Source organism: Budorcas taxicolor, chromosome 9 (assembly GCF_023091745.1).
Source record: "Budorcas taxicolor isolate Tak-1 chromosome 9, Takin1.1, whole genome shotgun sequence".
In the NCBI taxonomy this organism is placed as follows: domain Eukaryota; kingdom Metazoa; phylum Chordata; class Mammalia; order Artiodactyla; family Bovidae; genus Budorcas; species Budorcas taxicolor.
In genome coordinates, this window is record NC_068918.1 from 87,779,779 (window position 1) to 87,794,752 (window position 14,974).

Genomic DNA, 14,974 nt, shown 5'->3' on the forward strand with positions numbered 1-14,974 from the left:
CTGGAGAATCCCATGGACAGAGGAGCCTGGTGGGCTGCAGTCCATGGGGTCTCAAAGAGTTGGACACAACTGAGCGACTTCACTTTCATGCATTAGAGAAGGAAATGGCAACCCACTCCAGTGTTCTTGCCTGGAGAATCCCAGGGACGGGGCAGCCTGGTGGGCTGCCGTCTATGGGGTCGCACAGAGTCGGACACGACTGATGTGACTTAGCAGCAGCAGCAGCATCGTCCTCTCTGGAGATAGGCAACCATTGCTAAGTGTCTTACAAGTATTTCAACCAGACTTTAAAACATATACATTGATTTCATTGTCCTATTTCCTGATGCTATTCTGAAGAACCACACTGACGAATCATCTCAGAACTTTCTTAAGAAAACCTTAGCAGTGTACTGAAATCAACACACCAGCTGACTTCTAACAGGACCAGCCAATCAGAGGACAGGTAGACATTTGTCCCATGAAGTAACTCAATCAGATGCTTATGCTTGTTTGTAAGTAAACTGATAGCTAATGGCTTAGCCTCAACCAAAGCTCTACCTAGGTTTTACCCTAAAATAATGCTACTTGGGGCTTCCATGGTGACTCAGATGGTAAAGAATCTGCCTGCAATGCGGGAGACCCAGATTCAATCCCTAGGTCAGGAAGATCCCCTGGAGAAGGGAATGGCTACCCACTCCAGTATTCTTGCCTGGAGAATTCTATGGACAAGAGGAGGCTGGTGGGCTACAGTCCATGGGTCATAAAGAGTTGGACGTGACTGAGCAAGTAACAGTGCTACTAATGCAACTTGAAGGTTGAGGTGAGGTGGGAGATTTTCTTTAAGATCCTGGCAGTTTATAAACCAAAATTAAGAAATGTATAAACGGCATTATTAATAAAACTGGCCTTTTGAGAATTACACCATGGGAAGATCTTGCTTTATCCGGAAAGGATAAGCGTTCTGCTGGCTGTGGCATCACAGACAATTATCTGGTCTGTGTCAGGGTACTGGGGCCAGATCGGTGTGGCGGTTATCCGGTCCTCTCCCTCCAATTGCACTCATGCTAGAAGCTGGAAGGAGAGGAGAATATTGAAGGCTAGGTGAAGCGGGTGAAATGGTGAGAAAGGGAACAGGATCATCTTCGAATAAGACATCCAGACTTTAAAGGTAACTTCTCAGGCCCTAAAGGGTCTCTTCAGGGCTGGGCCACCCAGGAGGGCGTCCCAGCCAGGATCACGGGGTTGAATGTAAGGAGGAGTTCAACACTGACTGTTGGACGCACAAGCCTGTGACGTGCCGTTGGAGTTTTAAGACATCCGCGTCTCAGTGCTTCGGAGTCCTTTTCTGCACACCCCCCATCCTCGTGGTGGAGGCCTTCTGTGCCAACACTCCAACCAGAGGGACTGCATTCTTCCTTTTGACTCAACTCCACTTACTGCCACTCATTTCCACAGTGAGAGTGGCATACCCGTTCTTGATCCCCAAACCAGTCAGAGGTCAGATTTTCAAACTCATCAGGAATAGCGTGGAGGGAGAGGGGGGTCATTTGAGGTGGCACTAGTGATCAAGAACCCTCCTGCCAGTGCAGGAGACATAAAGAGACTCAAGTTTGATCCCTGGGTTGGGAAGATCCCCTGGAGTAGGAAACGACAACCCACTCCAGTATTCTTGCCTGGGAAATCCATGGACAGAAGAGTCTGGTGGGCTACAGTCAATGGGGCTGCAAAGAGTTGGACATGACTGAACGTGTGCACATGTGCGCACGCGCGCACACACACACACACACACACACACACACTTCTGTCAATTCAATCATGTTAAAAATAGAATTAAACAATTTGAAGAGGTGGAGCTTTGGAGATGAGAAGGCCATCTGGATGGTGTGCAGGGAAAATTAATATTCAACTGATATATAAACAGGAAGAATTAGCCCAACAAAAATTCAACTTACATGAATTTCTAATTTTTTACTGTGTTTGTGTTTCCTAATAAAAATTGGGTAAGTTGATTAGCCTAGTCCCTACCCTTGAAAAAACACCTAATCCAAGTCTGATCTATCTCCAAGTTCTATAAGTTAAGCACAGTGATTGCATTATGTAGTTACTTGTGGGGGGAAAAAGAAAACTCTTAGCCCCAGTTACTGAAACTTGTTATCATCTTCCCTTCTAAAACAGCACTTAATCATTTTTTAATTTCTCCTTTCTTTTGTTCACTTCAGCAGCTCATTTCCAAACCATCTGTTACAGGGTAGAAAGTCATAAAGAATTTATATATGCTAATTAACTCCTGCCTAGGGTCTGAGAGCAGGTAAAAAATGAGGTTGGAAATAGTTCATTGTTCCTTTCAAGGCAGGTTTTTATGAGCAGTTATGCTTGAGTGTATTCGATCAAAACCAACTATGATATTGAACAGTAATAAAGACGTCCTCATCAGTAGTTGTCTAATCTTTCATTGAGTTCTCTTTTCTCCTTTGTTTTGTTAGTCCACATTCCTGTAGGTGTGGCAGGAAAAAGAAACCCCAGGTTTCAAGCTCTCACCTTTGAGGCTCCTGCCAAAGATGCAAGGAAGGAGCTATTCAGGCTGGTCCCCGCCAAGGAACTGATGTGCCTTGCAGAGACGTGTGTATCCATCTCAGCGCTGCAGCTTCAAGTGTTTTTAATACTTTATAAAGACAGTCAAACTATCCAGAGTATTTTTATATAATGTTGGATGAATCAGGACATATTGTGCTATCAAAGTTTCTGGGAACATGTAACATGTGGCTGGGAGAGCCAAGAGCCCATTGCGTGCACAGCTTCTCCTGAGGTCCTTTTCTCACGTTGGGGCAAAGCCTCTGACCCACTGAGTTACTGCGAGACAAGAAAAGCCCCACTTCGTTCTCATGACGGCTCCATCAAGAAGGCAGGGTGTGCAAACCAAGGATCTGGGCAAAGTGTACAGAAACGGGCTCATCAAATCTGATGCAGAAACTGAGGCTCTGAACTAAATGTTCTGAAGATTCCAGGGTGGAGGAAGATTTGGGAAGCCTGTTAAAGAAGCTGAATCAAGGACCTCGGGTCATAGGACTCTGAGCCTTTCTCTCTTAGCACCTGGAGCTCCATAAGCTCCTGGGGCATCTGGGTTTGCAGCCACGTTCAGGTCTCGTTCCAGAAGAACAAATCTGTGCAAGCTGAGGATTCGGCTGTATAGTTTATAAAATCAGATTTGGTCCTGAGAGATGAGTCAGGATAATCTTGGTTCTCCTTTAGTAGACACTGAGAGCCACCTATTCAGTTTTTTACTGATGAAACCCATGGATTGTGATTTCATGGGTCTTACAATTTTAATCATAAAGGGATACTTGTCTTATATATAAGTTCGGTTCTATGATGGTGCCCACGGTCAAGAGTGAAAACTATGGGCAGATTTCATTCATCTTGACAATTTTAACCTATCTTGGGGAGAAGCTTACATTTCAGTGTAAAAGAAAGGTCAGTTCTAGCCATGTTTAGAAGAATTAGCGGAAGTCCTACAGATGATTTTAGAAGTACTAAAAAGCAACTTGATCTTTCTTTTTTGTCTCTGAGACATTCAATATGTGGAGTTTAAATACAAAAAATGCTGTCTTTATGATGTTCTGCTTTATGTGTTCTATTTGTTATATTTTCAGATTCAGTATGTATCTCATGCAAAAATTGTTTAATGAGTTATTTTGGGTGGGCCGGTAAAAGTGGAGCCAAAGGGTAATTTTGCCAGTGAGGAAGAAAATTTTCTATATGAACATGTGACAACATGTGTGGTGTATGTGCTGATTGTAAAATAAGCTTTTAAGCCTTAAAGCACATCAGCATTGAACGGGAGTGTTCTGTTTCTCAGTGAAATAAACACCATTCTCTAAGAACATGATGCTACCTACATTCACCCTTTGTTCATAGACACTGGTGTTTTTGCTTCCTTTCCATCTCTTTGCTACGAGATGACTGTTGTTCCTTGTATTATCACCTTGGAATTGTATTTTGAGTTGACATTTGAATTCCAATAACAATAAAAAGTATACATAAATGGTCAAGAACAATCAGTTTTCATCTGTTCTCTTCTTTCTGAACATGCGTCGCTGTAAAACACGCTTCCCGTGTGACAGAGTATACCATGTATCCAGGCAGTCAATTACTGATGGAAATTAGGTGGTCCACCTTCAATATGTGTTTGCTGCTCCTTTCCAGGCTCTTGGCACCATTCCTAGACCCATGTGTGGCCCAAAACAACATTCAGACTCTTCGCTGGTCTGGAGTTATGACATTTCCATTGCCTGGTTTCCAACTTTCTGCCCAGGGTCTTCTGTGCCAGGCTTGAGCCAAGCTGTCAGTAACAGATTTTATTCCCAAGGTAGAATTTGTTCTCATGATTCCCCACGTTGCAGCTTTGAACACATTCATCCCAGTGCCAAAAATAAAGACATTAAAGATATATGTCAAGGCATCCTTCATTGTCAGGGTGAATATACGGGTGACTTACTAGGATTTCTCTATTGATCTTACAGGCTTCTTGGTACTCTGTTCCTTATGAGGAAGAACAGAACCTTTCAGGTCTGTAAGAGCTATATTATTTACAATTGGTAGGATGGACGAAGAACATGAAAAGAAAGAAGATCAGAGTTAAATCAAACGAAGTACCAAGTTTATTTTCAACAAATGTCATAGCTGTATTGCCTTGTTATTATAGAATCCAGCAGTCCACAGTCATGGACTGTGTTCCAATAACATGGAACATATTATTCACAACATCACACACACAAAAAAAATGTTGAGGTTTGGCAGAAGATGGCAGCTAAGGACAGTGTCTTTCTTGGTTGGATTACTGTCAATTATTTCTGAGTATGCTAAATTCCCTACCCATGTTCCAGCTTCTAGAACTGTTAGTGTGTCACTGTCTCCCATCTAATTAATACCTTCTCATAGTTTCTTCAATCCAAGGAACATAGGTAGAAACACGAACATACACACCAGGCTTATTGGGGCGTGCACAGCCAAGACCCCAAGAAGTGACTCCTTGCAGAATGTATTTGTCCTTCTCAAAGCAGACCAGAGGCCCACCGCTGTCACCCTGTACAGAGCAAAGGAAAGCGGTAAGAGGACTAAGCATCCCTCCTTTCATTATGGGATATCATCCTTCCATTACCTAAAGGTACGTTTCCCCAGTATTTGAACATTCCTTTCCTTACTAACCAGAGGCTTCCTTGGTGGCTCAGAGGATAAAGCATCTGCCTGCAATGCGGGAGACCCGGGTTCAATCCCTGGGTCGGGAAGATTCCCTGGAGAAGGAAAGGGCAACCCACTCCAGTACCCTTGCCTGGAGAATCCCACGGATGGAGGAGCCTGGTAGGCTACAGTCCACGAGGTCACAAAGAGTCAGACACGACTGAGTGACTTCACTTCACTTTCCTTACTAACAGGCTTCTCCTGTGGCTCAGCTGGTAAAGAATCTGCCTGCAATGCGGCAGACCTGGGTTCAATCCCTGGGTTGGGAAGATCCCTTGGAGAAGGGCAAGGCTCCCCACTCCAGTATTCTGGCCTGGAGACTTCACGGACTATGTAGTCCACAGGGTAACAAAGAGTCAGACACGACTGAGCGACTTTCACCTTCCTTACTAACATATTATTTGAACATCTGCTGTGCTTCACTACTTAGCAAAGTATATTCAACAAAACCATACCATTTAGTGTTTCTGGGGGGCGGGAAATCCTTTATGAGAACTGTACTCATCCCTTCAAATTTGGGGGCGTTTCTTTTAGGGAGGGTAACCCCAAGAACAATTGTAAAGTGGGTGCAGGGGGCCTTTGTCTTATACCGACCTCCCTTCCCTCCTGCAAAGGTCCTACCCGCCAGCATCCTCCCAGAAGGGTGGGGGCCATGACCACGATGTGGCTACGCCCTTACAACCAGCCTGGAACTCAAGGGCCTAGAAATCACCCTTGATGATCTGAGTCAATCATCAGAGACATGCGTTAAAGGTTTCTGGGCAAGGTTTAGACAGTGGCCTCCGACTGACAAATCCTGCTCGAATTTGCTGCTTTGGGGCTGAAACATCCAAGGGGCTGAGGGAGGCCGTTGCAAGACAAGCGCTGATCTCTCTCGTCTTTTCTTACCTGGCAGCTGTCGGTTCCTCCAGCCAGATCGCCGGCACACAGCTCCGTGGACTTGACCCTCCCGTTGAGATACTCGTAGCGATTACACACCTTGTTCTCAATCACGGGCAGCCGCGCTTCCTTCAGGCGGCCCTCACCGGAAGTGCCTGCGTTGAGAAAGATGAAAGAAAGCGTTACTGGATCCGAACCCTGTCCACACGGGAACTTCCAGAACAGTAGAGCAAGAACGATAGGTCTCTGGTTTATACATGAGGTTGCATAAGACAAGGAGTCGGTTCCCAAAACTACTGGAATTCTTTTTTTTTTTTTTGACCCTTGAAAGTATAAATATTACATAAGGTTTCTTGTTCCGACGACCTAGTTAATCTGGGCTTCTTTGTAGGATTTTTGAGGTTCGTTTATGTGGGTATCTTCTGCTTCTTTTCCCAAACTACAGAAAAATTTATTTTTAATATATGCCAGACTGAGAAATACTGGTGCCACCATATGCATTTTATATATTCTCTTCCAGGATTTTCATGTTTCTTGTACCTTACATCATATTGCACATTTTTTTCACACAACATTACATAGTAAGGACTTGAATCATCTTCAGAGTGAGTATTTTATAATTCATCTTTATAATTAACATTTGAGTGGGGAGTGACTACCTAATGGACTTGGGATTTCCTTTTGGGCTGAAACAAGATATCTGTCCCTTGGACTCCAAGGAGATCCAACCAGTCCATCCTAAAGGAAATCAACCCTGCATATTCATTGGAAGGACTGATGCTGAAGCTTAAGCGCCAATCCTTTGGCCACCTGATGTGAAGAACTGATTCATTTGAAAAGACCCTGATGCTGGGAAAGATTGATGGCAGGAGGAGAATGGGACGGCAGAGGATGAGATGGTTGGATGGTATCACTGACTCGATGGACATGAGTTTGAGTAAACTCTGGGAGTTGGTGATGGACAGGGAGGCCTGGCGTGCTGCGATTCATGGGGTCGCAAAGAGTCAGACACGACTGAGCAACTGACTGAACTGAACTGAACTGAAGATTTCTGTAAATAGCAGTGATGGTTGTTCAACAGTGTGAATATATTAAATGCCTCTGAATTGTACTCGTCAAAATAGTTTAAAAAGTAAAATTTACTTTCCTTTTCCAATTAGGGACACTTCCATGCGCTTGTCTTCCCCACTGTATTTCCTTTTTGTGCGTAAGAAAAACCACTGTTTTACTTTGGCAGGTGGAAATAGAACCCTTGCACAATCACAAGAAGAAATGATGTTTCTCCAGATGGACACACCCAGGTATGTCTCAGTGTTTTCACAAAGAAACCAGTTTTCCGACTTTGCAAGCCCAGCTTACACGAGTTTTACAAGGTCTTTGCTTTGCCAGCATGAAACAGCCAAGAAATAAGGTACTATCTCTCCAAAGACTTTGAACAAACTTGGAAAATTGTCTTGCGTTCAGAAAACTCACACTGGAGTTGACAGGAGCTCGTGAGAGGACCATGGATTGACAAAGAGGGGAGAGTCCCAGTGCTGGTTACAGCAGGGGAGGAAGGTCCTGACCACAGGATGTATTGTTTGAATTGAGTAGATCTGTGGATGGTGAAGCCTTCTCAAAAAATGTTTGCTGAAAATTAGTTTAAAAGTGTCCTGCTCTGACATCTGCTTTCTGAGCAAGACAGACATCGTGATGCGAGGGACAAATTCTCCAATTGACCAGAAATGTGCAGAGGTGCTGCCATCTTGTGGCCACAATAGAGATGGCATGGCTGAGAGCCTGAGGCTGTGAGACTAAGGGTGACCTAGAGGGCTCTGCTGCACATGCGTTAGGAGATGTCTCCTGATGACGGTGACCGTGAGGACGATGGGGAGGGTTGGGGGTTGACCGTGATGCTCATGGTGAAGGTGGTGTCCATGGCGACGGCGGCGATAACGACAGTGATAATGTGAGATGGTGATGGTGGTTGTGGTTGGGCAAGAAGCACAGGAGCTGCTAAAATCCCATCTGCAAAGAACTGAGCTCTTTATATATGTTATCTTTATCTGCACAATGACCTTATACAGATGAGAAAACTGAGGCTAACATGTAGAACATCGTTTGAAAACACGGATTTTACGGATGAGGGTTTAGATGCCAAATGGTACCAAGAGGTAAGGTGACTGGTCCCTTCTCCCTAGCCAGTGGCAGAGGCAGAATTACGTTCCAGGGCTCCTGACTTCCGCTCTGATGTCCTCCACCAGCACTTCCAAAAAATGAGGCAGAGACCTAAGACAACCTCTTAATGTTCCTAGGGCCAATTCTGAAGGATATAACAATAATTTGTTTTATAGTATAATGCAGGACAAACTGCAAAGGGAAGCCGGGATCCCCAAATTATAGTTCGAGTGCTGATCCAGGATTTTGCAGGAACATCCCCTCTTGGCCCTCACCCCGTCCACCAAGGCCAAAAGCCTTCCTAGAACTGGGACCTTTCTGCCCCCAGCTGTCAGTCTGCCTGCCCCCAACAGCCTCTCCACACAGACAGAGACTGTGTGGGTATTTGGGGAGATGGGTTGAACTATCATTTTGTTGTTGACTCACTATGTTTAAGAACTCCATGTGGTTAAGCTCACGTAAATAATCTAACACCCTTAATCTGCAGCTGTGTCAAAACCCTACTTAGCTGAGGAGAAGGTATTAGCTTTGGATTTATGCGCTGAGAGTCTCAAGGAAACACTAACCCTTCCCTCGTCCGTGCCCACGGTTGGCCAATTATGGAGACCAGGCAGGTGCCCAGGCAGTCAGGAAGGGAGTGGACCTCATTCACCGGTAAAAATTGGCACACATGCCCCTTTTCTCACGTAGGCTGCAGGTCAGAAGCAGTTCAACATGTGAGTCATGAAATTTATCTTACCTTGGGTTTCTCCCCAGCCAGTGATGTAACATACTGTCTTGTCTGCGACCACGTAATTCGGGGATGGCAGACAAGCTGGGATTACCTCACCCGTGATGATGGCAGGGCTGAAAGGGAAACATCGAAAGTTGCATTTGACTGCTGGGCTGGGAGGCTTCTGCCATTCACTGGATGAAAATGTCAAAGTGTTGGTTGTTCAGTCATGTCTGACTCTTTACAACCCCATGGACTGTAGCCCGCCAGGCTCCTCTGTCCATGGGATGCTCCAGGCAAGAATACTGGAGTGGGTTGCCATTTCCTTCTCCAGGGGATCTTCCTGACCCAGGGATCGAATCCAGGTCTCCTGCATTGCAGGCAGATTCTTTACCATCTGAGCCACCTGGGAAGTCACTGGTTGGTTACCCACAATAGGATGCCACCTGCCTCAGCCCCAGAGCCCTCCCAGCTGGTATTTCCTTGCTTCACTGACCAGCTGAAAACAACTGTTCACCCTCACATTTGCCTATAGTATCTTACGAGTTAAACAAATGGAACGTTTTATTTAAAAGGCACCAGTTGTGGACAAGAAACCAGAGGTGGGAGCAGAGATGACAAGGACTTTTCTCGTCTATTCTGGCACTATGGGAACTTTATATCATGCACACTTTTACAGCAAGTTAATAGGGCTTCAATCAGTAGGTGCACTGCTGGGGGCCAGCGTGAGGAACTCCACCCATGGCAAAGGTCATGAGGAAGGAGGCTTGGCATATGCAAAGGCGTGATCAAGCCTCAGGAAACCCCCTGTTCCCGAGCATCTACCCCAAAACCAGAGTCTGTTTTATGCTCTCACCTACACCTCTGACTTTACGGGGGGCTCTCCCCCATAACCGTTTCTCTCGGAGAAGGAGTAAACGTGCAGCTCCAAGGCAATAAAAATTCCTGGGCATGACAAGAGTGTTTCAGCTTACGGACTGCTCTGAAGGTTATCTAGCCCTCGTCCAGCCACATGTGATTGTTTACAGCCTCCCAACCTGAGAGGCACAAGATGTTTTAGACTTACTAAAGGCAAATTCTTTGGGGGCGTTAGAAATTATTAGTATAATGGGTTGGTTAGGAATTATAATGGTGAAGGGTTTTTCATTTGTTGTGCCAATAACTGCTGCCAATTCCCTGCCCTGGGTGTGACAAGGGTGTCTTAGGTCAAACCTCTCAGCTGACAGACTAGCTTGTGTGACAGGATTATCCATACTCCTGCCACTAAGCACATGACTGTTTACTACCTCTCAACCATAAACAGCACAGAGAGTTTTGGAGTATTTTGAGAGTCTTAATTAGCATAGGGCTTTTCTCATTGTTGAGTCAATGATTGCCTCCATATCCTTAGGCACCTGGGAATATATTAATCAATGTATTTGGAATATAGAAAAGGAAATATAGTAGTTTTTAAGGTTAGCAATACTAGACTTTTTGAGTTAATGAATTTTCTCTTTTGTAATAGATCACTGTACTTTGTTATAAATCACTATGTCCTTGCTATGTAAAAATGTAACTTTATCACTATCTTAAGACTAAATAGATCTTAAGGGGAGCATTGGTGAAAGGATTTTCATTTGTCGGGCTGATGTTTGCTGCTAAATCTCCATGTTCCCTGCCCTTATAATGAATATAACTAGCATATAGGAGAAATAAGTATTAACCTTTAAGCATATAGGAGAAATAAGTATTAACCTTTAAGATTAATCATGTTAACCTTGGGTTAAATAAATTGCTTTCTTGATTGTAACTCACTACACCCTCATCCTATAGGAATGCAACTTTATTTGGAGGGTGGTGCCTGGTTTAAGAAAAAACACCCTTGGAAAAAATAAGTTTTTGGTTATCAGAAAGAAAGGATCATAAAATGTCAGCAGGTCTCATGGCCAGAAGATGATGTAATATCCCCAAGACCTTTTTTTTATACATTTATGTGAAGCACCTGATTTTGATAAAGGTCAGGACTGCTGACCCCCGCGTGACTCTGTATTCATCCCTATGTGTAACAAAAGGTATATAAGCAAACCCAAAAATAAAGAAATCGGATCAGTTTCCGGAAAGACTGATTCTCCCATGTCATTTCTTTCTTGCTCCCCATTTTTCTGGCTGAATTCCCATCTGGAGCATGGGTGCTATTCCACGTAAACCAAGTTATTCAGCCTCTTTTTCTCCACTAATTTTCCTACTACACTATCCGTTTCTAATCTCTCTATATATCTGTAATTAAATGTGTATTTTTCCAAGGACGCTGATGCCGTCCCCACCTTCGAATCACCCTGTATCCACTGGGGCTGGACCCTGGCAGTGCACCATCCAGCTGAAATACAGGGCTTTAAAAATAGCAAGCGCCTTGTGTCACCAGGAGCAAGCTGTCCCATTTCTGGGGTCCTCAGTTTCCTCACCCATAAATGTCACAACATCATGGCTATAAGAATCCGATACAATGCAAGACACCAAATGAAAGAGGATTGGAAGTAATCACCTTGCATAAACAAAGTAGTATGTTTTTTTTTTAATAAACTTTTGCATGCCTTAGAATTCCAGAGACTCAAGCATCAGAACTTTGATTCTGTAGACTTGATTCTATCTTAGCAGGGCCTCCCAGGCGGCTCAGTGGTAAAGAATTGGCTGCCACTGCAGGAGACGCAGGTTCAACCCCTGGGTGGGGAAGACCCCCTGGAAGGGGAAATGGCTACCCACTCCAGCGTTCTTGCCTGGGAAAACCCATGGACAGAGGAGCCTGGCGGGCTACAGTCCACGGGGTTTCAAAGAGTCGGACACGACTGAGCGGCTGAACCACCACCATCCTCTTGGGGTCACCAGAAGAGCCCCCGCCTCTCACAAGGAGCGGTCCACGCTCACGTGTAGACTGCTCTCACGGAATGCTGAAGACTGAGCCTCCTGGGGTGTGGGGGCGGCCTGAGGGTGGGTCCCCATAAGCACAAGCATAGTCTATCAGAGAACACGTCCAGAACCCCACGTTTACTGGATCACTTGTTTGAGGAGCAGAGCCTCCTGACGGCCCAGGGGACGGTGAAGAAAGAAGAAGCTGGCTAAGCTGAGAAGGCCCTGTCTTCCCTTTCTAGGAGGGGGTCACTCCTCAGTGGACTGACCCAGGAAAGGCGTGACGTGTTTCTGCCCAGACCCAGAGAGCCCCCTCAGACCCCTGACTGCTGGCCGCACACTGGCCTGGCCGTCCTCCTCACGGCCGCTACTGCCCCCTGCCCCTGGGACCCATCAGCCCACCACTGTGGCTGTCCATCTTGTGACTGTTCTCGAAGGGGCTGTCTCTTTATTTAGCTCGCTCTCCTGAGACCTGTTTCCAAATACCGTTAACTTTCAAGTGACAGAAAAAAAAAAGGGGGGGGATCATTTTGTCAGACTTAATAAAAACACCCCTTCAATAGGAAACGCAAAACCAGAGGCAGGAAGATGAATGTGCTCTTGTGAATTCTGAGTGTGTATGCGCACTGCCTTTCTTGTTAAAAGTGCTTTGACATACATAATCACATTTGATGCCCCCGAGCATATTATTATGTTGCAAAGAGAATGTCAACCTGGAATAACTGAATAATTCTCTGATTATGAATGTATACTAGCTGACTGGGGAACTTATTTAAAGTGAAGGTGTCCGACTCTTTGCGACCCCGTGGACTGTAGCCCACCAGGCTCCTCCGTCCATGGGATTTTCCAGGCAAGGGTACTGGAGTAGGGTGCCATTTCCTTCTCCAGGGGATCTTCGCAACCCAGGGACTGAACCCAGGTCTCCCGCATTGCAGGCAGAGGCTTTACCGTCTGAGGCAGCAGGGAAGCCCCAGGGGAACTTATTAAGTGAGAGAATTGTAGGGATAACCTGTGCCTCATGTTTCAACACACTCTCTTTCCACGTGACGAAACTGAGTCCTGAGGCCTCCGTCATGACCCCATGGGAAGAACACCCCTCAGCTGTCACCTGCATTCTCCCCTCCGCCCACCTCCATCCTCACCCAGCCCCTGTAGCAGGCGAGCAGGGCTGAGCCCAGGTTTCCTCACCAAGGTCAATGCTCTTCCCAAAGCCTGATGCCTTTGGGGTCCTAGCTGGTGCCAGCCCCACATAACTGTCATGGCTCGTAAATCCAGCCACGAGCAAAAGTTCTCAGGGCTTACAAGGTGAACGTCGTGGGCAAACCGGTACCTGCTCAGCTTGAGTAAGGCAATGTCCGCCCGAGAGGGCTCCAGGAACAGCCTGGACACTGGTATTTCCTGGACACTCGCTTCCCGGGCCATCTCCTCGTGTGCACCCAGGATAACTATGTAGAATGACGGCCCTAAAAGGCTAGAGAAGACATCCGCATTAGCAGCAAAATAGGGGCCAGCCCTGCGCCGGATGTCCTTTGGAGCCATAAACACCACGTCTCCTCCCCGCTCAGCCACCTACAATCGGAGGCCTCTGAATGGCAAGAAACAACTTCATGGTCTTCCTGAACCTGGCGGTTAAGGAAGGTTGTCAGACCACAGAGGAAGAATGAAACCAACACTGAGGTTGGCACAGGGCAGACCCCAGGTCGGGGAGCCTGGGGAGACCAACACCCCTTGTGGCGAAAGGCTCTGTCTTGCTGTCAGTCCTCCTCGACCTGCCAGACTGGGTCTGCCTTCTTCGTTTCTCTCCAGAAACACCCCCTCCTCTCCCACCCAGCGGCCCTGGCAATTCTGCCTTCACATCCACCACTGCCCCCACCCCCGTCCCCAGCGTCACAGCCATGGAAGGAAGGAGGAAAGGGAAGGCGACAAGGGAGGAGAGAGGGGCGGGAGAAGATGAAGAAAAGGAGGCAGGGGGCCTTGACGACAAGGAAGTCTTCACGTCTGGGGTCCCCTAACACATACCCGTCCAGGCAGTGGGCAGCAGTCAGCACCCACTCTGGGGATATTAGAGTTCCTCCACAGAAGTGGTCCCTCGATCTGGAAGGAAAAAGTGCCAGGATTTTAGTTAAATCTGATGATTTAGTTCTACAGAAGCCCAAAAGTGGTGCTCACTCTGTTTCGAGGTCATTAATGTTCCCAAAAGATGAGGTGGTGGCAAGGACGGCAGGAGTTTTGAGCTTCCTGCAGTGAGTGGGTCCTCCGGAGGTCACCCTACCACCCAGGGTGCCGGGTGGGGTGGGGCTGGGGCTCAGGCCAGGCCTGTCCACAGGGGAGCAAAGCGGCATGACACCACCAGGAGGCCCTTTGGCCCTGGACTGCAGCCCACTGAGGCCTCTTCTGTGTCTTTTGGAGATCTGTGTAAGGCCTGACCAGTCATTCTTCAGGGTGCCAAATGGGATCCTGAGTGGCCCGTGATTCCAGGGCATCTGCTCATGCTATTTGAGAAAGTTCACTTTGGGGCGGGGGAAACGTCTTCTAAATCATTCACGTTGTAGAACTGCTGGGGTGCGACATTGCTCATAAAACTTACATGAGCCGCTCTGAAGACCTTCATTATGGAAAAGACACAGATGCAAGTGAATGGGAGCCAGCAAGGCAACTATCAATCAGGAAACAAACCCCAGCGCAGCTTGGGAAAGAGGGACTAGGAAATAAGGGAAAGTAGCATCGCAGGATCAGGTATCGCAAGCAGTTACCACGTGATAAGGCAAAGAAAAAAACAGCCAACGCAGCCACAGGGGGAAACGGACCGGAACAGCATCTCACCAGCGAACGGAAGAAAGACCATAGAGCGCCGCGTTTGGACGCACGAGCACTGGTGCAGCCTTGCGACGAGGAAGCATCAACAGGCGGATTAGCCTGTTTTCCGTGAGTGCTTTGAATGGGACACCCAGGAAAAGGGACTGACCAAAGGCGAACACCAAAGATCACCAGAACCGTCTGGGTCCTGGAGGATGGGGATGATCACGCCTCAGTTATGGCTGCCCTCCACTGAAGAAGGGGTGTTTTTGATATGGGTGAGCATCTTTTGATTAAAATCAGTAGTTCACAAAACTGTTGAAGGAA

General features: G+C 46.6%; 2 protein-coding genes across 2 annotated transcripts in view; one reads left to right on the top strand and one right to left on the bottom strand.

The window, feature by feature from the left end:
- The window catches only part of SLC22A3 (solute carrier family 22 member 3), a 99,997-nt gene extending 95,978 nt beyond the window's left edge, over positions 1-4,019 (top strand). Inside the window, exon 12 of the mRNA XM_052645663.1 lies at positions 2,466-4,019. Within this exon, the coding sequence (XP_052501623.1) occupies positions 2,466-2,526 (61 nt within the window). The 3' untranslated portion in view covers positions 2,527-4,019. The remainder of the gene's footprint in view (positions 1-2,465) is intronic.
- An 884-nt stretch (positions 4,020-4,903) lies between these two features.
- Positions 4,904-14,974, bottom strand: part of PLG (plasminogen) — a 47,939-nt gene continuing 37,868 nt past the window's right edge. Inside the window, exons 15-19 of the mRNA XM_052645972.1 lie at positions 13,871-13,945; positions 13,182-13,322; positions 8,996-9,102; positions 6,109-6,254; positions 4,904-5,065 (exon numbers count right to left, since the gene is read on the bottom strand). Coding sequence (XP_052501932.1) covers positions 4,904-5,065; positions 6,109-6,254; positions 8,996-9,102; positions 13,182-13,322; positions 13,871-13,945 — 631 coding nt within the window. The remainder of the gene's footprint in view (positions 5,066-6,108; positions 6,255-8,995; positions 9,103-13,181; positions 13,323-13,870; positions 13,946-14,974) is intronic.